This window comes from Acomys minous (assembly GCF_964271855.1).
Source record: "Acomys minous genome assembly, chromosome: 7".
NCBI lineage: Eukaryota > Metazoa > Chordata > Mammalia > Rodentia > Muridae > Acomys > Acomys minous.
Genome location: NC_140488.1, coordinates 115,250,397 through 115,275,563, shown reverse-complemented (window position 1 = coordinate 115,275,563; position 25,167 = coordinate 115,250,397). Strand labels below are relative to the sequence as shown.

At 37.5% G+C, this 25,167-nt stretch overlaps 1 protein-coding gene across 3 annotated transcripts in view; it reads left to right on the top strand.

The window, feature by feature from the left end:
- Positions 1-25,167, top strand: part of EFHC2 (EF-hand domain containing 2) — a 269,672-nt gene that overhangs the window by 221,122 nt on the left and 23,383 nt on the right. For all 3 annotated transcript variants that reach the window (XM_084788869.1, XM_084788870.1, XM_084788871.1), the window contains 2 exons: positions 21,887-22,084; positions 23,417-23,509. In XM_084788869.1, the coding sequence (XP_084644995.1) occupies positions 21,887-22,084; positions 23,417-23,509 (291 nt within the window). The remainder of the gene's footprint in view (positions 1-21,886; positions 22,085-23,416; positions 23,510-25,167) is intronic.

Genomic DNA, 25,167 nt, shown 5'->3' with positions numbered 1-25,167 from the left:
AACTATGACAAATATTTAGAATGTAGTTCGGGGTTATGCTAGTTTAGTAAAGTGGTAGTTGTAGGTTCTCCTCCAAGACCCACGACTTTAATTTACTGGCTACGTTTTCAGTACAAGGCATGATTTCTCTTTTGTTGAGGTGGTCTGAATGAAGTCCAATTAGAGAGCTGCTTGTTACCTCTGAGGCATGCATGCCACTATTGCACTATTAGGGTTATCATGCCATGTTGGTCATTGTTGTGGTTCGTAAGCATCATAGGACTGTTGATTGCTTCCCTCTTTAGGAAATGCCATGAAAGCTTGTGGGGGTCCTTTAGCTACAGGGGCCTCTAGGCTCTATTTCTGAAGCACATAGTGTCTTCAGCAATAGGATCTTACCTTCTACCTCTGGGGGAAACCAAGGCCAGTCAGTACAGTCTATTTTAATGTGCCATGATGGCATGTAGCAGAAGAAGTTATCTTCAAGACATTTTTTCTTCTAGATTTTTAACTTCGGCTGTCAATTTCATCAACACATTTTTGGTGTTTTTAAAAAGGTTGACTGAATTGTTACGACTTGGGTTGAATTTGTAGATTATTTTGAGGACAGAATTTGTGTCACTATGAAATAGAAACTTGTTTATAAATATAGCATTTCTGTTCTATAATATTTTAGTGTTGCTGCTATTATATACTTATTTTAAAGTTGGATTTACTAGTTGGTTGTTACTGGTGTGTTCAAATGCTATAGTTTTAACCATTGGTCTTTATTTCCTTTTCTTTGGGTTCATGGATTCTGTAGTTTATCTTAGATTTTAATTTGAGGCATCATATAAAGAGTAAAGACAGATTTGCTTCTTTCTAATCTGTTTATATAATTTTGATGTTTTTGTTTTTAATTTTTGGTTTTTTGAGACAGGGTTTCTCTGTGTAGCCTTGGCTGTCCTGGACTCACTTTGTAGACCAGGCTGGCCTCAAACTCACAGCGATCCGCCTGCCTCTGCCTCCCGAGTGCTGGGATTAAAGGAGTGCACCACCACCACCCAGCAATATATTTATTTTGTTCTTCTTATGTTGGCATTATTATATAGTGCCTGCAATTCAACACATAAGAAAAATTTCCCGACTTTACAGGAACATGAATAGTATTTCATTACTGAGTGCTTGCCTTCTATGAATTTTTGATAGATGCAGATTTTATGCAGGGTTTTTGCATCTTTCTTTGTTCATGAAAGAGAGACCTATATTTTTGCTTTCTTGTACAGTTTTTGTCTACTTCAAATGTCAGTGCTTTGTAATAGCTTGATAAAGTCAGTTTCAGGATATCTATTCTAGGTTTCTTAGAGCAGTTTGTAAAAGGTAGATATTTGTCGCTTCTTTGAAGATTTACCTAAGTAGTCTGTGAAACCATATGGTGCTCCTTTTTACCAAAGGGTAGATTATCAAATGATCTACTCTCTGAGTATGTTACATCTTACTTCAGCTTTCAATTTTTTTTGAAATCATTTGGGAAATTGTACAGCTTCTAGAAGCTTCCATATTTATTCTAATCTTACAGTTATCATCATTTAAGCCCTGTTACTGTAGATTTATACTTTTTTAAAATCAATTTTCAACTTGTTTATCCTCTTTCAAAACTTTGTTCTTTATTTCATTCATTCCTACTGTTTTTAATTATGGCCCAAGTCCTTATATCTTTTTTTTCTTCTTTCTTTCTGTCTGACTTTCTTTTTTTCTAAAAACAAACAAACAAAAAAACAAAAATAACCCTTTCATTTTAGAATAGCATCTATTTTTTTCAGGGATTTGTTTTTGTTGTTGTGTTATTGTTGCTGTTGTTACTTTTTTAAAAGACAAGGTCTCACTCTTAGTCTAGGCTGCCTTGGAATTTACTGTATAGACTAGGCTATCCTTAAACTCTTCGTGGATCCCATGCCTTAGCCTTCAGGGTGTTGAGATCATAGACTTGTGCCACCACACCCAGCTTTGGATATTTGTTTTTACTGATTTTTAATGTTCTCTAAGAAATTACTTAAGATTTTAATATCCCCTTTAAGTACTACATTAGCTAGCATATACTAAACATTTGTCACAAATATGCTCTAGTACATTGGCCAGTTAATAAAAGGGATTTTTGTAATTTCTAAATGTGTATGAAGTTTGCTTGCTTTTAGTTTTTGAAGATTATGTTTTATCATCTTCCTGTACTATGGAGGTTTGTCTATGACTGGTTCACATAAATGTTCCTAAGTTGCCATTTGTCCTCTTTTCTCTGGTGGCCATTTTCTGTCTTTAACTTACTGTAATTTAGTTAGAATATATCTTGGGCCTTTAAAAATTTTTTTTGAGATGTGGTCTTCCTGTGTAGCCATCAGTCCTAGAACTCACTATGGAGACCAGGCTGGCCTTGAACTCACAGAGAGATCTGCCTACCTCCACTTGTGGAATGCTGGGAATAAAGGGACATGCCACCATACCTTGCTCGCAACTATTTTTAATTCTTGGGCTTGAGAATTATTCTAATTCACCTCCTATATCAAATCGCTTCTCTTGTTTATTTTGTCTTACTTCTCAAGCTGTCACTCTTTTGTTATTGCCTTAATTTCTCTCTGATCACACATGTATTCACACTGTTTTCCCACTGGTGCTGCACTCTTGGTGGTTTTGTGAAATCGTTCATGTAGTTTACTGCTTTGGGAACTGTACTTTCTAGGTCCTTATGTGCAGTTCAATCTATCATCTCTCTGTTGTCTATTTGCTATCACCATCAGTGTATGTATGTTTTTGTTCTGTTGCATGACACTTTATGCTTTTCTTTTTTAGACCTGTTTTTAAATTTCATATTGTGAGTGTTTTGCCTGCATGTTTATCTGTCCACCACGTATATGCAGTGCCCAAGGAAGCTGGAGGACGACATCAGATGCCCTGGATCTGGTTTTCTGGGAACCGAACCAGGATCCTCTGAAAAAGCAACACGTGCTCTCAAGCCCTGAGCCACCTCTCCACTTCATTCTCTTCTTATGCATCCTCTATGTCTTACATTTCTGGATAAGTTTTAAAACATGTTAGGGGTCATGTTTTGGAGAATGTTCTTCTTTTGGCCCCCACTTAGGGCATCATAATTATTCTAGTACCTCTGCTAACTCTTACTCATGGAGGTTGGTTTCCTTTGATGTTTTATGAGCTCATAAGAAACTACTTTCTTCTTCCACTTTGGTGTTCTCTGTTGCTTTGGTTGGCTCTACAAGAGTAGTTTTTTTTTAAGCCTTTTATTTTGAACTCTGTAGATTCACAGAAAAGTTTTCAAAGTACTGTAGAGAACTTCCATATACCCTTCCCCAAGTTTCCCCTAATATTAACATCTTACATGGCATGGTTATCAAAACAATGAAATTAACTTTGTGATAGTACTATAAACCAAAAGCTGTATTTGACGATCACAGCTACACCCCCCACAGACACACATTATAGTCTTTTTTCTCTGTTCCAAGATCCTTTCCAGGATCCCACTCTGTATTTTGTGATTGTTTATTCTTAGTATCATGCAGGCTGTAACAACTCTTCAGCATTTCCTTTTTTTTTTCCAGTGGCATTATGTGGTATAACACTATGCCTGGGGAGATGTGAATTACTTACTGTCTTCCCACCCCAGATAGGAAACCAAAGTGCAAATATACTACTGAAGTCCAAAGCCTTATTGGAGTAAATACAGGAATATATGGGTCAGGGGTTAGTTATAGGAGCAGAAATGACTCAACAGACAGCTGTATCACCAAAGCCCACCCCAGCATAGGGGACAGCTCATCAAAGTTGGAAACCTGGTGTGCATTACAAAGCCTGTTGATAGTTCAATTAATTTGAGCTTCTTCCAGGCAACTTAGTTGTCCTCTGCTCCTCCAAGGAACAGTCCTGACTGCTTATATGTATTTGGATAGGGACCCTGATCCTGAAGCCACTATGGTTGTTTATTTCCTGAGTCTAAGGAAGGTTTTTTGTTTTGTTTTGTTTTTGTCTGTTTTGTTTTTTTGAGACAAGGTTTCTCTGTGTAGCCTTGGCTATCTTGGACTCACTTTGTAGACCAGGCTGGCCTCAAACTCACAGCGATCCGCCTGCCTCTGCCTCCCAAGTGCTGGGATTATAGGTGTGCACCACCACACCCAGCCTAATATAGAAGGTTTTAAATTTGGAGGAATCTGCTTCACAGCACCTCCACACTAACGTTCCTCAATGTAGAGTGGACTGCGATTATATCACAAAAATGAGATTTTCTCATTTTCAGTATATCAGAGAATTCCTGGTGTCAGTGTCTTAATGAGTGCTGATGCTGAATTTGATCACTGGATTCAGGTAGTGTCTACTAGATTTCTTCATTGTAAAATGACCATCTTTCTTGTCATTCTCCTGTGGCTAATAGGTCAAGACAGCTACTTGGAGACTATGCAAATCATATATTACCTCAAACTCATCTATTTTTTAGTATCCAGAAGGAGAATTTTCAGAGTGGCTTTGCTTTTGTCTCTCTAAGCTGGCTTATACACTGGTTAAATTTCACCATAATGTTGTTATTAATTTATTGTCCTGGAGCTTTACACCTTAGTTGTTAAAAAGAAATTAGTACTCCAAATTTTGTATAGCCAAATGACGGCTTTGAGTTCTGGCAGAATGTGTATTTTTATATAACATATATATGTTATATAAAGGCTATAAGTACTCATGTGTGTGTTTGTGTGTGTGTGTGTGTGTTATACATGCACAGACTTAGCCAAAAATACTTCGTTGTTAGATTTCTAGACCAGTGGGTAGAGATTACTAATCCTTCTAAGTCTTCTTTGACTTCAATTGTGGCCTGTTGCAGTCCTAGCTTTCTGCATAGATTCCATAAGTAGGGGTGACAAATTTGTATTCTCCATCCCCAGTGGCCTTGTCTCACATGCCAGAGTGACCAGTGAAACACAAGTTCTTATATTCAGGGGCTTTGGTTCAGCTTGCCTTAAGATGATTTCTAGGTCTGTCTTCTGTTTTCTTTCTAACTCAACTAGAGTTTGAACTGCTGCCTACTCTATAATTGTTACCGCGCGCAATCTCTAACACTCTCTAAAATTACATCTGAAAAAATACTGACTAGACACATTATTCTTAGGGACTAGCATATTATTATTAGCATGGATGCTGAAGTGGATTTGGTAGTGATCGTATAGGCCTGATTAAAATGAGAAACTCTATTTAAAAATTGTAATCAGTCTCAGGACATTTTTCTTTTTCTTTCTTTTTCTTTTTTTTTCTTTTTTTTTTTTTGTAAAGACAGCCCATTCATATCAACTTGAGTTTTATATAATGGTAGAAAAAATACTTGGCATTTTAGAATAAATAAACCATATAATGTTCTAAAAAAGATAGGATTTTCTTCTGTTTCTAAGGAGTGGAAAAAGGATCAGCTCTTTTCCTAGGTTGTACATGGACATATTATCATTTATATTATGCTTATTTTATTTCTTTTTTCCATGATTATGTTCTGGTGGGAGTGGGTAAATCATTAACAGTGCAACTACCATTTTATCCAGAATTACAATGTGCTAATGGGCTGTTTTCTAAATGAAGATTCTGTGATTTAACAGCAAGGCAGCTATGTGGCCCACATGGTTGCTAGCAAATGACCCCGTTAGTCCCACCCATGCTTCCCTCTTTAATTAGAGTCCCGCTTATGTTTTAAAAAATTGGAACAGTAAGCAAATGCTAATTTGTAGGTCCCCAGACAGAATTATGATGTAAAATTGAGGGTATAAAATAAGAGGCTATTTAGAGCAGGAGGGCACCTTAGGGCAGGATCTGCCTGGTGGCCTTATATGCAAGTAAATTTTGCAATCAAAGGTACTGGGGGTGATGGCAATGCCCCACAGTGTTGTGTTGAACTATGGATGTTTATGTGTTATGCATAGCAGACCCCATAGCAAGTGAAAGAGGTCCAGAGTTGAGTATGCTGTCCTTGAGCGATTTCAGACTTCACTGTTCTCTTAGATTCCTTGGTTGGGGCTTCAAATCTGGATTTTTTCCACCCGTTTTGGAGTAGGTATCTCTCTGGTGGTACAGTTTGAATTGTTTTACTCACTTAATAGTTGAAATACTATTTGGGTATGTGTGCCTGTGTGTGTGTGCATCTCTCAGTGTGCTGGTATGCATCCCTTATGTCTGCCTATGTGGGGAGCTCAGTAGTGCATTATGTCTTCCTCTCTGTCTTACTGTCTTGAGACAGAGCCTCTCACTGAATTTGAAGCTTATTATTTTGGCTAGGCTGACTGGTGAGATGTGAAGATCTGTCTCTCTTCAACCACGCAGTGCTGAGATTATGAGTATGTTTTTAGCTATGCCTAGCATTTTATATGAGTGCTGAGATGTTGAACTCAAGCCCGCGTGCTTGCACGTTAATTATCCTTAGCCAATGAGTCATCTCCTTAGCCCTTGTTACAATGCTAGTAATAGAGTATTCGTTTTCTTTTCTTTTTGAGATGAGGTCTCAGCCTCCCAAGTGCTGGCGTTATAGATATGCAACACCATGCCTACCTTTATTTTTGTGTTTGTTAAAGGACAGTTCAACAACATGTTACCTATGAATAATAGTAACTAACCCTGATTTTTTTAAACAAGCTACTTCTATATAACAAACACTGTAGAAAATTCTTATACATATTAGTATATATTCAGTCCATATAGCACCCAAACAAAATTGGTATGATTATGACTTATTTAGAAGTTAAGAAAACCGAGAAGACAAAAAGGTTTAGGATGCTACCTAGGATTATATTCAGTTATAAGGCTAAGATTTATGCCATGCACTTTAGCAATTGCATCATATGTTAAAATTTAGATCACGCTAGCTAAGGTTTTATTTTGCAGTGCCTTAGATTATTCATCTGTGAAATGAGAGGTTACTAGACCCATTAAATGAATTAGTGTATGCTAAGCACCAAGCCATAAAATAGCCATGGTGTTTGTTTTATTTACTTCCCCTTTCTATTGGTCACATGGAAGTTACACTCTAGGTGTAGAAAGCATGAGACCTTTGCTTTTCCTGTTACCATTTTGTTTGATTTTATCTTTTCTAGAAGGCTGTTGTTTAGAATGGGGCTAAGATTTTTAAAACTGCTGGGTATATGTTCCTTCCTTTTTTTCTTGTTATTGTATTTATTTTTAGAATTATTTCTATTTTCCTCATATTTGAAATACTGATTTTTATTTTCTATGTATATTCTGAGTATTTACCTGCATGTGATTATGTACCATGCACATGCCTGGTGCCCATGGAGGCCAGAAGAAAGCATCAGTTGCCCTTGGAGCTGGAGTCCTAGATGCTTATGAGCCACCATGTGGGTACCGGGAACTGAACACAAGTCCTCTAAAACAGCAGCAAGTGCTTTTAATCACTGAGCCATTTCTCCAGCTCTTATTTTGCTTTGTTTTAAAATAAATTTAATGTGTATTACAAATATGTAGGTAATTCTATACCATAAAAGAGATACCCCAATAATAAATATAAAAGAAAATGGGATGGAGAGATGACTCAGGGGTTAAGAATACTTGATTCTCTTACAGAGGACCCACGTTCAGTTCCCAGTACCCTCGTGGCAGTTTCAGAGCAGTCTGTAACTCCAATACTAGGGGATCTGACACTCTTCTGGCCTCCACACGCACAAGGGATACACATGCTGCACCTACAAACATGCAGCAAAAACACTCATATACATGAAATGAGATGAAATAAAATAGAAAGATTCTTATAAATGTTTAAGAAAAAAAAAAAAACTGGGAAACAACAGATTTGAAAATGGGCCGGTGCACAGAGTGTATCCACTCTAAAATCCCTGTTGTTAACTACCGGTGAGCCACGGCTTGGCCTCTGAGCTTCTTAGGAAGTAGTGTGAAATAGGAGGCTGAGAGCACTTACATGATGCCTGAGGTTTCCAAAGCAACAGTAAAGTCAGTGGCTGAGGGCAAAGAATCCTAATGCAGAGTCCAAGCAAGACATTCTCCTTAAAGCACTCACAGGCAAGTAGGTAAGCGGTTGTTTTAGTAGCTTGCCTGCTAGATACTTAAAGATGAGCTCCAGTTGGCTATTTCTTATCTTATTACTTTGAAGAAAACAATGGCTTCTTGCCAGAATGCTAGTCAGTCAAAGCAGTTTTGCTAGCAGCATCACGTGTCAAAACCCAACTTTCCTAAGGCCAGTTTCACATGGGGAAAATGTAGCGTGTGGGACATGGTAGATTATATCAATCAGTCATAGCCACAATTCTAATGTGTAACAAATGGTCTCAAAACATGTGACAGATATGCATTCTCTTAGCTCACAGGCCTATGGGTTGCCTGGGGTTGAGCTGGGCCCAGCTCACTTTGTTTCATATGGTCTCAATGTATGAGAACCAACTGCTGGATCCAAAGAAAGAGGAAGACATACCCAGGATTGTCGAGTACAATTTATTGGGGGCTTGTATACAGAAAGATGTCATGGCAGGTAGATCCCTGCATTATGAGTTAGGAGGCAGGGCCTTATACAATGGCCAGGACATAAGCGACTTCATACAAACCAGAAGGTACCTGCTTTCTCTCAAGCTCATGTCATGGATGTCAGGCATATTTGTGGTGCTGCAGTCTGGGTTGTAAAGCTCCTCATACCACTCTAATGATTGTGTCTATTTATAGTGTGCTGGGAAACTATGTGGTAAAAACAAACTAGGGTTGCTCAGAGGCACTCATGGTAGTTATACTCAAGATGGCTGTAGCGAGGTCCTGCTGAGTCCCTCTACTGTCACTCTCCTCTGAGGAGCAGCAGGTTATTAGGCATGGATTCTTGTCATCAGCCAAAAGTTTAATCTGAGAATGAGAAACATGGATGCCTTCTTAAAGACTCAGGGATACTTTGAGTTGTGTCCTATGACAAACTCCATTGGCAAGGTGAGGGAATTAAATTGGGCCCCTTTAGAGGTTAGAACAGCACACACAGGCAAGGCTGAAGAAGACAAGGAAAGTGAAGTATTGAGCAGAGTGATGGAATATATCACAGAAAATTAGAAGTGACATTAGACACCATTTACCACCACCTCCCACACACGTGTACATACCACCAGGCACATAATCCTGCTGCTGCTCTGCAAGTTCAGTGCACCTCTGGGGTAGATTAGGGATCAAACAGCTATGGTTACAGCTAGTCACTTTTGCAACAAATAAGGTTTATGCAAATTGGAGACTCCGAAGAACAATTCTGTGGTCTGGAAAGAACTATGGGAGTAGTGCTCGCCAAACCTGCCTACTCCTGAGAATTTGCCTGGCGTCTGTAATGGGAAAGAAGTTAAGACTATGACTGAAAACCAGATTACCCCTTTTGTTTTATTTTAATCCACTCATGCTCTTATTTTTCTTTCTTTCTTTCTTTTTTTTTTTAACTAAAAAAAGTATCATTGTGACTGGGCACAGTGGTACATGCCTTTAATTCCAGTACCCAGGAAGCAGAGACAAGTCAATAGTGAGACCCTGTCTAAAAGTGTTTGCTATCATTGTGTGTACGTGCGAGGTGTGGGTGCAGATGTGCCCTGGCTTGAATGTGGAATTCAGAGGACACGTTTTAGGAGTTGCTTCTCTCCTTCTGCCGTGGGATCTAAAGAGTGAGCTCAGGTTGTCAGGCTTACATAGTAAGTATTTCTGCCTGCTAAGCCATTTCACCAGCCCTTTTCTTTATTTCCTTTTATAAATAAAAACCACAAAATTCCTAAGAGCCAATCATAGAGAGCCATGTGTGCTTTAGAGAGAATGCCATTGGCATATGACTGTCTTTTTATACTTTTAAAACTACTGCATATAGGTAGGGATGACACTTTTTTGGGGTTGCATGCTGGGGTTTATTACATAGTCTGCACGTACAGTGTGTTGAAAACAAGGCAGGAGCAAGTTCTCATTAGACTATTTGGACTAAATGGGATTTTTTATCATGTTGCAATATTTAAAATTTCTAGCTACTGACATAATGTAGATTGTTTGCCTCCACTGTATCTGTGACTATTGATTCAAATAATTGAATTTGAAGCCCAGTGCTACCTTCTCCAAAGCTCAGTCTTCATAGAAAACTCATATTGTAAAATTGGCTGCAATGAAATTTTTCTATGGATACTTCGATAAAGTAGATTTTTAAAGTAATGAATTTTTAAAAATTTAAGTATGCATGTGTGCCTTTGTGCATGTATGTGTGCATGTGTTCTGGTGTCCATGAAGATGAAAAGAGGGTATCAGATCCCTTGGAGGTGGAGGTATAGGCAGTTGTGAGCTGCCTAATGTAGGTGCTGGAATTTGAGCTCGGACCCTCTGCAAGAACAAGAAGAATGCTGAACTAGTGAGCCACCTCTCTAGCTTTATGATATAGATTTTTTGTTCCTAGTAAATTTTGGAATTGTATGTTGGCATAGAAGACCTAGTTGCTTTGATGGCTAGTCATCAACTGAACATAATCCCAAGTCGGCTACACAGTGGTAGCACTGTGTCACTGGTAAGAGATGTAGTAGACTTCAAAATAGTTAAGATATTTGGGCAAGGATCTTCAGATTTATTCTGCTACTCACCCTCTTTCTTTCCTTTCTGAATTTCTGACCCAAATGTGCCTTCATGGTCTCCAAGTTAAAAGCATATCTACCTCTCTCCTTCATTCCCCTAATCATATGTGATTTCTTTTCTTCTGACTTAGCACATTTATTTCGGTCAGGATTGATCGAATCCTTCCTTTCCTTAATTGCTCCAAGTGTCTGTTCACATATAGGCACATACATATTCATACAAACACAAGCACACATACATACACACACTCTCTCTCCCTCTCCCCCTCCCTCTCCCTCTCCCTCTCCCTCTCCCTCTCCCTCTCCCTCTCCCTCTCTCTCTCTCTCTCTCTCTCTCTCTCTCTCTCTCTCTCACACACACACACACACACACACACACACACACGCAGCATCTATGATACAGCTTATGGGATTTTGTGAATCATAAGCACCCAGAGTATTCTATAGAAATCATTGTAAAGTTGTACATACAACAACAAACAAACAAACAAAAACAAAAAAACTGGAAAAACAAATCCCCGAAAAATGGATTCTCATGCAGATTCTGAAAGTGATCTGTTGGAAGAAAATTTGGTGTGTTTTTGTGTTTACAATAAAACACATTACAGTCTCAGCAAGAACAGACCATTTTGAGAAACAGACAGACCAAAATAAGGAAAAGACTCATCTCAAACCTCCAAAGTACATATTTTAAACTAAAAACTAAATAGAAGGTGCTCAGTAGAGGAAATGTGATAGTAAACCAGGGAATAATTAGCTTTACAAACATACCATACATATACCGAAGCAGTGAAGAGAGCAAGGAAGTAAAGAGAGAGAGAGATAACCAATGGAAATAAAGTGATAGCAAATCATCCATCTTTTTTTTCTTTCTTTTTCTTCCTTTTTTTGAGGGGAGTGTTGAAGATAGGATCTAGGGTTTGGGACGCGATAAGTATATGCTGTACCATTGAGCCATTATACCTGCAATTCCTAAGAATCCCTTTTCTAACTTGAAGGGGGAGGGAATCTGGAAATCAGGAGAATTCCTGTTCAAGGAAAATATAAGATATAGCTGTACCTTGTTAAAAGGCTTTAAAGGACTCAGAAAAGACCCTTACAAACATCAAAGGAAGATGGGCATAAAACCAGCAGCCCAGCAGCAGAACCATTGACCTAGAAACTAGAAAGCCATGGCCACAGGTGATGCAAGGATGTGCTGGATCAAATCTTCAGTGCTCCAAGGGTAAACAGAGTGAGGACAAGTTGCTGTTTTTGTACATGGGTCATGAGAAATGCTCTCAAAACTTCAAGAAAATGGAAAACAACGTCTTAGACAATTGTTCAAAGTAACAAGTTACTTTAATAAGTTAGTAAAGAACATGAAGAAAAAAATTAAAAGAGCTCAAGGGGAGATGGCCTCTTAATTAAATGGAAGAATACTGACCGTTCAGATAGGTTTCCTAGACATATATGTGCTTATTCATGGAAATGGAAAAGTAAAACATTTCAGAGAGGGGAATGACGTTATCTAACAGTTTAAAAGTACATGATATGGTTTATGCCACCAGTAAAATTACCAAGACAGGGAGACAGCCTACAGTCTTCCATGTCATCTGGGAATAAAATTGTTTTTCACCTTAGTCTTTGGTAATTAGGTAAATAATGATTTGTGATATTTTAAGACAATTTCAAGTTACTACACAGTAGAATTCAAATATAGTTACAGACTTTTAAGAGCAAACCACTGAGTATTATAGTCTTTTGTAAAACATGAGCAATATTAGGAGATAACAATAGCCAATTCATGAAAAATAAAAACAATACATGGTGACAAGGAGAAAAAAAGTCCTGGAAGTTGTGATTGTAAATGTCAATTCCATGCTCCTCACTGGGAGTATGCTGACACATTCTATCTGCCTTCAGTCAGCCACTATCATCTTTTCTCATCTAATTCTTTGAGCCCCTTTTGGCCCTGAAGTATTTGGGACCAGAAAGCATTTTACATCTTGATGCTTTTATATCAGGAATATTTGTGTAAACTTTACCAGTTGACCATATTTAATCCCCAAACCCCAAATCTGAAATGTTCCAAAATCCATAGCTTGCTGAGCACTGAAAGGATGCTTTTAAATTTTTGCATTTTTTTTCCTGGCAGTGGTGGCACATGCCTTTATTCCCAGCACTCAGAAGGCAGAAGCCATTTGTCTTTGTTTCTTTGACTTGGCTTTGTTTCTGGGCTGTGACCAACTCTAGGATGCAGGTAGTGAGAGCTAGGAGTTAAGTCAGTTCCATTCCTTGCTTTTTCTCTATCAGGTGCCAAGCAGTTTCCTATTCAATATTTGTCAATGAAATGAAAACATAATAAACAAATCATGTATCCAGAACACACAAGAAAAAATATAATTTTCTAACAAGCCTATTTATCAATTAGTCATTAAAATGATATCATCATTCATGGTGAGTTCAGATTTAGGGGGGTTGCTATGGTTGAAACATAGGACCTTTCAATTGTTCTGCTACCTAGCCCTTATGAAGAAAGAAAAAGAGCTCATGAATTTGACAGTGAGGAGGTCGAATGGGAATGCTTGGAAGGAAGAAAGGGAAGGGGAAATGAGGCAATTATATTATAATTTCAAACAATAGAAATAATTATATAAATGGATGCTATCCATTGCTGTGAGCTTATTCATTGGTAATAGGAGGGTGAATATAATGTCTTATCATATAAGAAAATTCTTTAAAATATTCCTTTCTTTTGCCCCATGACTTATATTTCTGAAAAATAATCTAAAAGGAATACTTATAAGTATAGACAAATATTTATGTACACAGGTACTAATAGTGATATTATTTATATAAAAATTGAAATAAAGCCATGGAATATAAAATGATGGAGCTGTGAAATAACATTTTGATTTGGGAAGACTGATAACAATGAAATATTGTAACAGTTATGAGGAAAAAGGAGTTTATAAAATATATTCACCACTATTTAGAGAATAATGAACAAAGTCCTATATAGAAAACAGATTGCAAAACAGAGGATCATGTTTATTTGGTTGTATTAAGTGGCAGAAGTATGTATATCCTTCTTCTTTCCTTTCCTCTTTCCTCCTTCCTTCTCATCTCTTTCTCCATCCTTTCTTCCCTCTCTTCTTCCCACAGTGAGGACAAGTGGACTAAGCATTTGATCTTCCATGGAGCTATAACCTCAGCCCCTGCTTTTTAAAAAAATCTTATTTTTATATATTATTCAAATTCTTTACAATGGCAAATATATCCTTTATACTAGATGAAGTCTTTAAAATAACCCTGATGGTAGTATTTGCAATTGTTTGATAGCAGTAAGTTGAGTTTCTGAGTTGCTTATAAGCACATGGAGGGTACAGGCCCCCATGTTATATTGAGCCAGTGTGTGAGCAGTCAGTAGTACTACAGGGATTGTGTGGTGTCACCGTCCACATAACTTGTGCTGATTGTCACAGCCTTTAAAACAGCTAGCAATCAAATGAGAACCAGTCATGAGATAAGCAGGGTAGCACCTCAACACTTTTGGAGGTGGAAACGGGAACACTGGGAAGTGGAGCCTACCTGGGCTACACAGTAAGACACTTCCTCCACTAAAGCTAAGTAAGTGGGGTTTACCTGGAGACATGATCTGTGAACACAGGATAGTTTCAGTACAAAGTAAGGTAGCAGAAAATGGAGACCTCTGCTAGAAAATGAAATGCCTGTGTATCCATTTCTACTCACATTGCAAGTTAATCACCATCCCCTAGATTTCCATTTGCTTTTCCAAAAAGGAAATGTTCACACAATTTAAGAAACAATACCAACAAAAATCACTGTCACATCAATTCATTTAAGTGCATTGTCCCAAATGGTGGAATTATACCTGAATGTTTTAAAGGCTGTCTAAAATTATGCCTCTGTGAAGAATAGGCTGTTAATAATGTACAGCAATTGCTCTCAACTGTGTGAAAAGATCTTTTTGTTTGGCTACATTCAAACAGCCCTTGTGTTGAGTGCATCAAGACATAGTGAATTTCAAACTAGATAAATTAAAATTACCATGTACATTCCACTGCATGTCAAAACAGGAAAAGCCATAGCATTTGATGTGAAATAAGATGAGACTAGTAATAAAGAAAGAATAAGAAGCTGCTTAAAGTTATTTGAATAAGAAATCGGGGTCAATGATTTTCAATACAAATGCACCTCTCTTTTAGAAAATATATCCAAAAAACAAGCTTTACAAAGCAGATGTATTTGGTAGTAATTATACTGTCATAAGATTCTTTAGTTTCAAAGAGATATATTTCAAAGGTCAGTGTGTTCATTGCTGTTAAGATCTTGACAGAAATTGGAAGAATTTACAGCTAAGATGTTGGGTGTCACTGCCAATTACAGATGACCAAAATGAAGATAGCCTGTCTTGATGTGTAACAAGGAATGAAAGAAGACATCTGATTTGATTTCTAAAAATTGCTTATTGGTGTGGTTTTGAGATCTAGCCAGTTGATAAAGGAAGGCCCACCTGGAGCTTGTTAGTCTATCCCTTTATACTTATTCTCTGAATATGACTATTTAAAAGAAGCAAACCATTTTCCCTAGCCATTCTGCAGACAAGTTCTGAGAGTTCAGAGTCATTAAAAATAGTTCCCTGTCCTCCAAGATAAATTTACTTTAAGAGGAGTAACTTGTCCCATTTAATACAGCTTGAAACAATCTCCATTATAAGATGTGAATACTAAAAAGAGCTCTTATTTATCATTTGGAGTTCCAATAGCTATGTTAACTGCTTTTCATAGCTTGCTAACTTAATCCTAGGTTTTCTTGTCCTTAACGAACAATTTATTATGCATGGTTTAGAATATACCAAGGACTATGTAAAGTGTTGTAGATTTAGCACACCAAATATATAAGTAGCCCTGGCCTTTGTGTACCATATATTCTAGATGGTATACAAAGTCATTAAGAAAATGATACATTGGCTAAAAATGTGATGGATAGCACCAGAAGAAGACAGCAGGGTTAGAGTTCTAGACTTTTAACAGGGTTGATCAGGGAAGGCCTTTTAGTGAAGAACATCATCTAAGTAGATGAGAAAATTCCCAAGCTCTAAGCTGCTGGAATTTTCTCAGAGAAGGGTATCATGGCTAGAAGAAATGGCAACTGCAGAGGCCCATGCCTGGCTTCTTTGAGGAAGATCAAGAAGCACAGTTTGGAGGGTACAGGAGGAAAGAACTAGAGAGTCATAGAGGAGGAGTTATAAGGGACAGGAGACTGGAAGAGCCAAAGCACCTTAGTTGGCCCTTGAGGCTATCAAGAACGTTTTGGCTTCTTACTTTGAGAGAAATGATCAGCCCTAAGAAGATTGAACAGGACAGTGGTGTGGTCATACAGATATCTTGAAAGGAAGTATCCAAAAGGAAGGAAAGCAAACTTCCCTGGCACGAATGCTCTTTTCCAGTTTTACTGATGGTAATGAAGGCTCAGAGGAGAGAACTGGTTTTTCCACTTACTAGTGAATTCTTAGGACTGAAATTTTAATGCAGGTCTGAGTAATTTTACAGTTTGTGCTCCCCCACCCCTACTAAACTACGCCATTTCCCAGTTCGAAACAGGTTCCTGGCCTTGGCAGGCAATGAAGATGTTCCTATAGTCCTAAGTGACCCTCTTCCCTTCGTCTCTCCTCTGGAGTCCTTTGGCCTCACTGACAAGGTCACTATGTTGCATAGCTCTTGAGGAAACCACTTATAGCATATGTTCATGTTCAGTGTATTCTGTGAAGATGGTACTGCCTAGCTATGTGGCCATATGTAATGTCCTAGCTCTCTGATGAGGTTGAAGAGCTTTGTAAATGGTTTTGAATTACATTTAGGCCTTAGCAGAATCTCTGGTCAAGTATTTGTATTAGTACCCTTTTGACGTATTTCCCCCCCCCCTCTCCTGACATATATCCCACCAACTAACTCTTCCATCCTCTGCTGTCAGGCAATATCTTTGTCCAATAGTATGCCATGCATGGATGTTAGTGACAATAAAGTACGTATTTCTTTGGCCCTTGGGTATGAGAGAAAGCCTGAGGGAGTGCAGGATGTGAGCAGCCATGTGTAACTTCTGATTAGAAGAAGCAAACACATTTTATTTGATGAATATCAAATTGAAAGAAATGTAAAAGGTGCTAACAGTCATCCAAACTGCTGCTTAGTTTAATTTAGGCTCAACCAGATATTTTTGTAAGCCTTAGAGCCTAAGGCTTAGGCTCTTGAGACCTTGTTTATGCTGAAACTAATTTTTTTAAAGTTTATTTGAAAGACACTGCTTAGAACTTAATTATTTGATATGTGAGAAAATATTCTGAGATCCAAAGCTTTAAAATGAAGTTTTGATTCACCATTACTTGACTAGATGATTCTAATGGAATTAAAGGTTGTCAAGTTGTTTAGCATTTCATAGTTCAGAATTCTGAATAGTTACTTCACTACACTAGAGAGCTTGGCATCCTGTTTTCAGTCTTATGGCTTTAATTACAAAATTAAAATCGTGTTAGTATCCTTTCTAATATTAACTAAATAATACTGTTATTAACATAGTATTAACTGTAGAAAATGTTAGTGCTAGGAATGTAGTCTAGTGTTGGCAAAGACAAAAATAGTTTGACATTGGAATATTTAAGAGTATTAATATTAATAATTGAGATAAATAGAGGTATTAGGTGAGGATTTTTTTAAGATTTTTTTTTATTTGTAATTATGTATGCTGATAGGTGGGTTTGGGCATATGAGTGCAGTACTCATAGAGGCCAGAAGAGGGCATAAGATCTCCTTGAGCTGGAGTTACAGGCAGTTTATGGGTCCTAGGACCTACACTTGGTTCCCCTGCAAGAGCAGCACATGCTAACCCACCCACGAGGTAGTTTTTAAAGCATATTTTCTCCTCACTGACTGGACAGGAGGTTATGAGATGAGATGTTGGTATCAGGTCTCATTTCAAGTTCTCTGGAGTTTTAGGTGAGGACTGGCTATGATTGGTGGAAAACACACATTTGTTTTTGTGGCTTTACAAAGCTAAAATAGCAGTGAAGAAAACAGGTTGGCAATTCCTTAATAGCTTAACACTGATTACTATGCATCCCGGACATTGCATTGCTGAGTATGTGTATCCCTTCCCAATGTGTTCCCAGATCAGCATGGCAGCATATATGTGTAATCCCAGCACTCAGGAGGCTGAGGCAGGAGGGTTAATGTGAATTAGATACCAACCTGAACAACAAAGTAAATTCAAGGCTAGCCTGGATTATGTAGCAAAACTCTATCTCAAACAAAGCGACTAAACAAAGCAGGTATTCAAACAGAACTACATTTTCATGTATTCATGACAACCCTGTTTACAATAGCAAAGGCTGGCAGGAATCTAGCTATCCGTGAATACAAAGATAAGAGAAATATAGTATATTCATACAATGCAATATTATTCCACCATAAAAAGGAATCAAGTACTTAGATATGCTACCATGTGGATGAACCTTGAAAACATGGTGTTACATGAGCAAAGCCAATAACAACAGGCCACATATGATTCCATTTATGTGAAATAGTAAAAATTGGTAAATCTGCAAAGATAGAAAGCAGAGTAGAGCCTGCCATGGGGGGAAGAAGGCTAGTGGGAGAAAGGAAAGTAGAGCAGCTACTTAATGGGTATGGTATTCTTTGGAGTGATCTAATGCTTTGGAACTAGATAAAAGTAGCAGTTGTACAGCATTACCCACATCCTAAATGTCAGTTATGGTAAGTTTCATGCTGTTTATATTGTATCACAGAAATAGAATATGCTACTATTTTGCAAGATTTTTTTTTCTTGTAAAGTTTGTTCAAGTTTGGCAAGAGGGTTCGAATCCTAAAGAACACAGGAACTGCAGGGCAAAACAGTCATAGAGTCACCATTTGGATATCTGAGTGGTGAGGCATGGACCCACCTCTCACTCTATCCAGCCATATAGGCAGCACCGCAGGGCTCTGGGGTAGACCTTTGTTTCTACTTGGGGTGGCTTTAGTTGTGAAGCTCTCATATAAAGCTATGGAATGCTGCGGGATACTGTACTGTTTAAAACAAGAATACAGAGAACCCAACAGATATAAATTTGAGCTGCAGGGAAGCCAGGATAATTTCAGTTTATGCAATGAAAAGGAAAATAAACTTTTATGATCTAGAGGTACTATAATAAGTTTAGTTAAAGGTCTATTGAAAGTTTCTAGCTACTGCTGTCTGTGTCTTTTTTCCCCTTCCCCTTCCTCCCTCCTTTTTTCCCTCCTTTCCTTCCTTTTCCCCCCTTTTTTGTTCTTTTTCCTTCCTTCCTTCCTGTTTTCTTCCTTCCTTTCTGTTGTGGGAGTATGCCACTTGCTCTCTTTTTGCCATGCTCTACTTTAAAATACTTTCTGTTTCAAATAGTGAAAGGGATAATTCCTTATTGTGGAAATACAGAAAAATTAAAAATATATTTTATGAAAAGGAAGCAATCAGAGATAATGCCCTTGATGTTTTACATGCATGTGCCCCATGATTGTTGGGGTTTTCCCTGTTATTATATAGTCTCTCATATACTGAGTTTTAATGGGATAACACTATGCTTATCATGTCTTATCAGCATTACTAGTATCATTGATACCAAGAGGTACACTATTAATGGTGTTTCATTTTATACATGGTCATGACTGTTTATTCCATTATTAGTGCAATAAATGGTCCACGTCTCTCCTTGCAAACTTTCTTCTATGTTCACTTAGTCCTTTGTCAGGGATGCTTAGTGACTCAGAGTTTCTAAAATTGTGTTGACTCATTTCAGTTTTCAAAAAAGAGGTTAATAAAATGTCCTAGTTAATTTTCTGTTCGTATAACAAAATGCCTGAGACTTAGTAGTTTACAAAGAAGCATGTTTGGCTCAGAGTTCTAGAGACTGAAAAATCAAAGAATGTGTGTATGCTGTGTGACAGATGGTATCATATAACATGGCAGAGTAAACATGCTAGCTCAAGACTCTGTTCCTTCTTTGATGAAGCCACTAATGCCTCCTTTGTAGCCCATCCTCATGGACGTATCTAACTCTACTTTCCTCTCCAAATAACAGTAACATGAATTTGGAGATTTAAGTTCCCAACATATGAATTTTAGGAGATTTATTCAAACCACAGGATGGACTGCAAAGAGAAAAGAGGTCCATACAAACTCAGCTGAAGGCTGGAAATCATTAATAGAGTTCCTGCCTAGCATGTACAAGGCATTGGCTTTGGTCCCTAGCTCTATAGACACAGAAAGTTCCCTTCAAATCACACGTCCTTAAAGTAAGTTTTTTCTATCAGTCTATCTTCTTTTCCTAGTAGAAGAGTACGTCAAGTAATACACCAGAAGCATAGGCTAGGTGCTTAGGTTCACATTTTGCTTTTGGAAATTGAGCTGATTACTTAACATTTTGGTGCCTCCATAGTCTTATTTGTAAAGTATGAGTAATAATAGTACCAACCTTTTAGGTCAGGTGAGATAATCCATGCCAAAAGTTTCTGTGGCACAGGACCTGGCATAGAGCTAGTCTTCAGCCAATGATGGAAGTTGTTGTTGCTAGTACTTCATTCATTTGGTCTTGCTAGCTTGTAGCCTTGAGAGCCCATTTCATGCTTGGACAGCTCAACTCTAGTACAAAGTCTGAGAAATTCAGATGCCAGTGTACCTTTCATATCCCACAAAGTATGTCCCTTGCCAATATTACTGATTGATTGACCTGAATTACTGACATTGAGGGATGCTTTTTGTTGAACTTGGCCTTTGTTAAAAATACAAAAGCAAAGAAGAAAAGTTCCTTAGCCTGAGCTGTACGTAAAGTAAAGTTCCTTTGGATAGGAGCAAGATCATGGATTCTAGAACAGGAAATTCCTAATTAGGATAACCTGGCATGCATGCATGCATGCATTCATCTACCCATGCATGCATTCATTCATATATTTGATTTCATCTTCCCCAACTCCCCCCACCCCCGCTCTCTGTATATATATATGATATTTGGTCTCTATGTAGTCCAGGTTGGCCTTGAATTTTTAGCAATTTTCCTGCCTCAGCATTCCAGGCCTTTCTAGTGTACCACCATACATAGCTTTCTGAGCTCCTTAAATTGTAGGGGTAATGATCAGAAATATCCAAAAGAACCAAAGGCTATTAATCTGAAAGATCCAATTATAGCAGAAAAACAAATAAAATCTCATGTTCCCGTGTTATTTGGAACTCTTGAGAACTGAATTATTTTCAGTAAGCCAGTTTTCTCGTAGTTTATTCATGTACCCACCATGACATTTTTCATTTTGATGATTTTGATGTAGTTCTTCCTAATGCAGGCTGTACAATTTATAGCTTTTATACAGAGGATATATTGAAAAAGTACATTGAGTTATGCTTTGGAAAGTCAGCATCAGTAATATGTTGTTTGTTTGTTTAATTTTTAGCACTGCCAAATAATCTCAATGCCATTTGTCTTCCAAATGGTCAGACAGCTGGACTCTTACGTGGCTCTTCTAAGTTTTTTCTCATTGCCAGGGTGCATCATTTTTTTACTTACTTTTGGCAAGAGAAATGTGAATGACTGCTTTTATCATCTAAAAAATATTCTTCTAGTTTATTGACTTACAAATCCTGTGTCCTGGGAAAACAGAAACCCAAGTCAGTTACTATTTCTTGTAGTAATGACAACTGGACATTGAACCAAGCCATGTACTTAGTTAGTGACAGGTGTTCTAACCTTTCAAAGACTTTAATAACTTACTTCTTCATTGTAGATTATTCTCAAAGTGTACAAAATACTTTATAAACTATGATACTTATTATTTTCCATCTTAGCACTGGTGTCTTCTTGCTGATCCCAAATTAAAATATGAATTGAGTTAAAGAAAACAATTACTGGGCCTGGTAGCACAGGTCTATAATTCCACCTAATTGGGAGCTGAGGCAGGAGGATCTCAAGTTTAAAGCCTGCTTTGGCTATAGAATGAAATAAAAGCCAGCCTAAGTAAATTAATAAGACCCCCCCACCTCAAAAGGAAAATAATGATAACAATAACAAGAGGACAAGGATTATAGCACAATCAATGATAAAGGGTTTGTTCCCCATATTGGAGGTCAGGGTTCAATTCTTAGTGATAGAAAAGGAAGGAAAAATAACAAAATAACTAACAAGCATAGTCATCTCCTGAGAAACAGTGAAAGTTTTATAAAACGGAATTTGAACATATTTAACAGAAAATATTTGTCTATGTCATTTTGTAAATGTTGTTCCACTTTATTTGCAGAGAGATCCTGATGAACATAACCAATGGGAAACTCGTAGAGCAAGAGTTCATAACCATTGCACGTCACTACCGTGTGCCTGAGATCACGGATCCAGATTTACCTTGCTTAATTGCACAGGCCCATGAAAAGTTCAGGAAAAATATGTTTGAGAATTTTGACCCATTCATTTACAACTGTGTGTATGAAGACAGAGAGAAGTAAGCTTTGTTTTATTGATTGTAGTAAATCATTTAAGTTTATGTGAACTTAACTAGTAAAGGAATTTAATGTATTTTATGCAAATGGGCAAAAGGAAAATTGACATGTCTCATCATACTGAACATTTTTAGCAAAACTGTCTTAAATCATAGGAGATGGGAAGGATAGAGGAGACCCTTTATCTTAAAAAGCATAAACTGCCCTCTTGGATTTTCATTTGTTTCTAGGTGCTTTTGACTAACATAGAGTAAATGAAGAAGTCACAGAATTTAATGAAGAGGTGTCATCTTTATATTATTTTTGTACTAACTAGGATTTATAAACTGTGGCTTTTATAATATGTAGGGTAGAGATCTTGCAGATTGGGGGGTATTTCTTTTTAAAAACTAATGAAACTGTGATTCATTTCTAATGCACTGAGTTCGGTTTTATTAAGTCATTTTAAAAGCCTTTTCATATAAAAAAAGTTGTATTTTTATTTATGTGTATATGTATGCTGGTTCTCTGTGCACATATGTATATCACTGCAGAGCCTGTGGAGGCTAAAAGAGTGCACTAGATACCCTGGACCTGGAGTTACAGGTGGTTGTGAGTCACTGACATGGGTGCATGGAACTTCTGGAAGAAAAACAAGCACTTCTAATGACCGAGCCATCTCTCTAGCTCCAGATTATTTTTTATACAGTGATATAGTGATCTTAGTGTGTTTTGATTATCGATCCAACATCTTTATTACAAAAAAAAGAACCCATTTTCCCCCTTTGGGTTCTAATTTTGTGTGTTCATAAAAGAACACTGGTTGACTGAGAACACTGGAGAAATGTTTCTGTATAAAGTAACCTTTGAGCCTCCTGTAGACAACATGACTTGATTTTTTTTTAAAAAAATCAAAGTGAAGGCCCCAGTTGGATCTGGGTCCAATCAAGGAACAGTCCAGAAAAATACCCCCAAGTCATATTATACTTGTGTTGGAGGCTCTAAAGGCCTGTCAAATTAGGAGATGTTTTCAAATATCAAAACCATTTGAATAGTGGTCAAGAATGCAGATCAATTACTTAGAGCAACACTCATGGCTACAGCTGTACTATCACCAACCAAGAATTGGAATCTGAATCTTGAAAGGGTTTTCTAAGGATAGTCTGGTCACCCCTGAAGTGGAAAACATTGGTGAAATGCAATATGATGACTTGTTTTTCTGTACTTTAAATTACAGTGCCAGTTTCCATACTTCCATTTTAGGATATATATATATATTTTTTTTCTTTCTGTAGCATGCAGCTATTGTTAAAAGGATATATACATAAAAACTTATTTACTTTCTCTGAATATAGAAAAGGTGTATTACCCACCAAAGACATCAAAAGGATGTGCAAGTCCTTCAGGCTACCTCTGAGTGATGACCTTCTTGATGACTTATTGTCAAGGTAAGTAAGAGATCTCCCATTGATCTGTACATTTTATTTGAGGGCATCTCTTTAATTATCTTCAATTTTCCCTTGATAGTTTTGCTCATATCATTGATAACCCACTTTCATATAAGTATTAGGAAAGGAAAAGTTAATCATGATTTTAAGTTTTACAACACCTGCTATGAATTATTTCATCTTTTGGACATTAATGTGAACATACACATAGGTTCCTGAGGTAAAATGGAATGTACAACTTCATTGGGTATGATATTACAATAAAATTTAGGTCAGGATTTTTAAAGCAGTAGTACCTGGTGATTACAGATACACAGTAAGAAGACCTAGGGTTATGAGTACTTACTTGTCTCTTTCTCTAGAGCCAGGCATAAAACAGATGACGGTGCCATGAAAGCTACTGTCACCATACTGTCATATTTGGGTCATTTAGGCTTCCTATGCCCTTAGTCCAAGTTCCCTTGCCCTCTGACTCACATACCTTGATCATTGTGACATGTTTTCTTTGCGCCAGATATAATCATTGCTTTATATGCACTATTTCATGTACTTTTTGAGAACAACTTAGAGTGAACAGAACTATTGCAGCTCCTATTTGAACATGAGATGTTGAAGTTAGAGAAAGATTATTTTGTCCAAGGTCATAATATTCTAAAAAGATCTGTAAGCTGACCATTGACCTTTTTGTGTTTTCACCTCTTGTTTATAATAGTTCTGAATTATTGTCAACAAACAACCAGCATAAATTAGGATGCCTTTACAATTGGGCCTCCTTTCCACTGCCTGCCCCTATCCTCTTCTGCATTGTCACTATCACCCTCTTGTTCTAACCCACATTTCTTCCTGACCGGTGCAGGGTTTCCATATTGATCTTCTGCCAAGCTCTGGAGTTCTAGGTCTGTTTTTACCTACACAGCAGCTAACTACATTCTAAGAACAAAGTTGTCCATGTGTTAACCTTTTTACATACATGTGCTGTTTCTTTGTTGTGTACAGAGGTATCAATCATTCTGTCCGTGGCTCAGAACTTTTTGTCAGAGTGTACTCTCAAACAAGGCTGTACTTTAGAGTCTTTTTCTGAGACAAAACACGAAAGGAAGGAAATGTAAAACTACTTCCCAGGCTGGAGAGCTAGAATCTAATGTGTTGCGAGAGGAACCTAGAGGAAGAGCCCAGCCAGATAGGTGTATGGTGTTCACTGAGCTGACATGGAGGAGTTCACTAGAGAATCATCCCCATTTATTGTTTCTGTTTTTGATTGCTTGCTTGTTTAGGTCTATTTGCTTTTATTGGCTAGTAGCAGTGTGGAGGGGAGTAGGTCATCCTCATGTAAAATAGCTAAAATAAAGTAAGCAACCTAGGAGTCATAATCTAAAATACAGAGAAATTGGTCATCTGACATTTTTGCACAGACATCCTCTGCCTTCCAACTTCTCTGGTTCTCGCTGGCTATTTCTTCAGTAGGAAATGGCTTTTAGTTTTCTTTACTCCCTGAAAGCTACCGCTTCAAGATCCCTTCAAGTAGTAGCACTAAAATGAAGCTCTCTTGTATTTGCTTAGCTGGTGACTACGTGATCTTCTCCTAAGCATTCTTTTAAAATTCTGGGTTTTTTTTTATCTTGCCATTTACATAGTAATAAAGTGTTGTGGTTTGACTC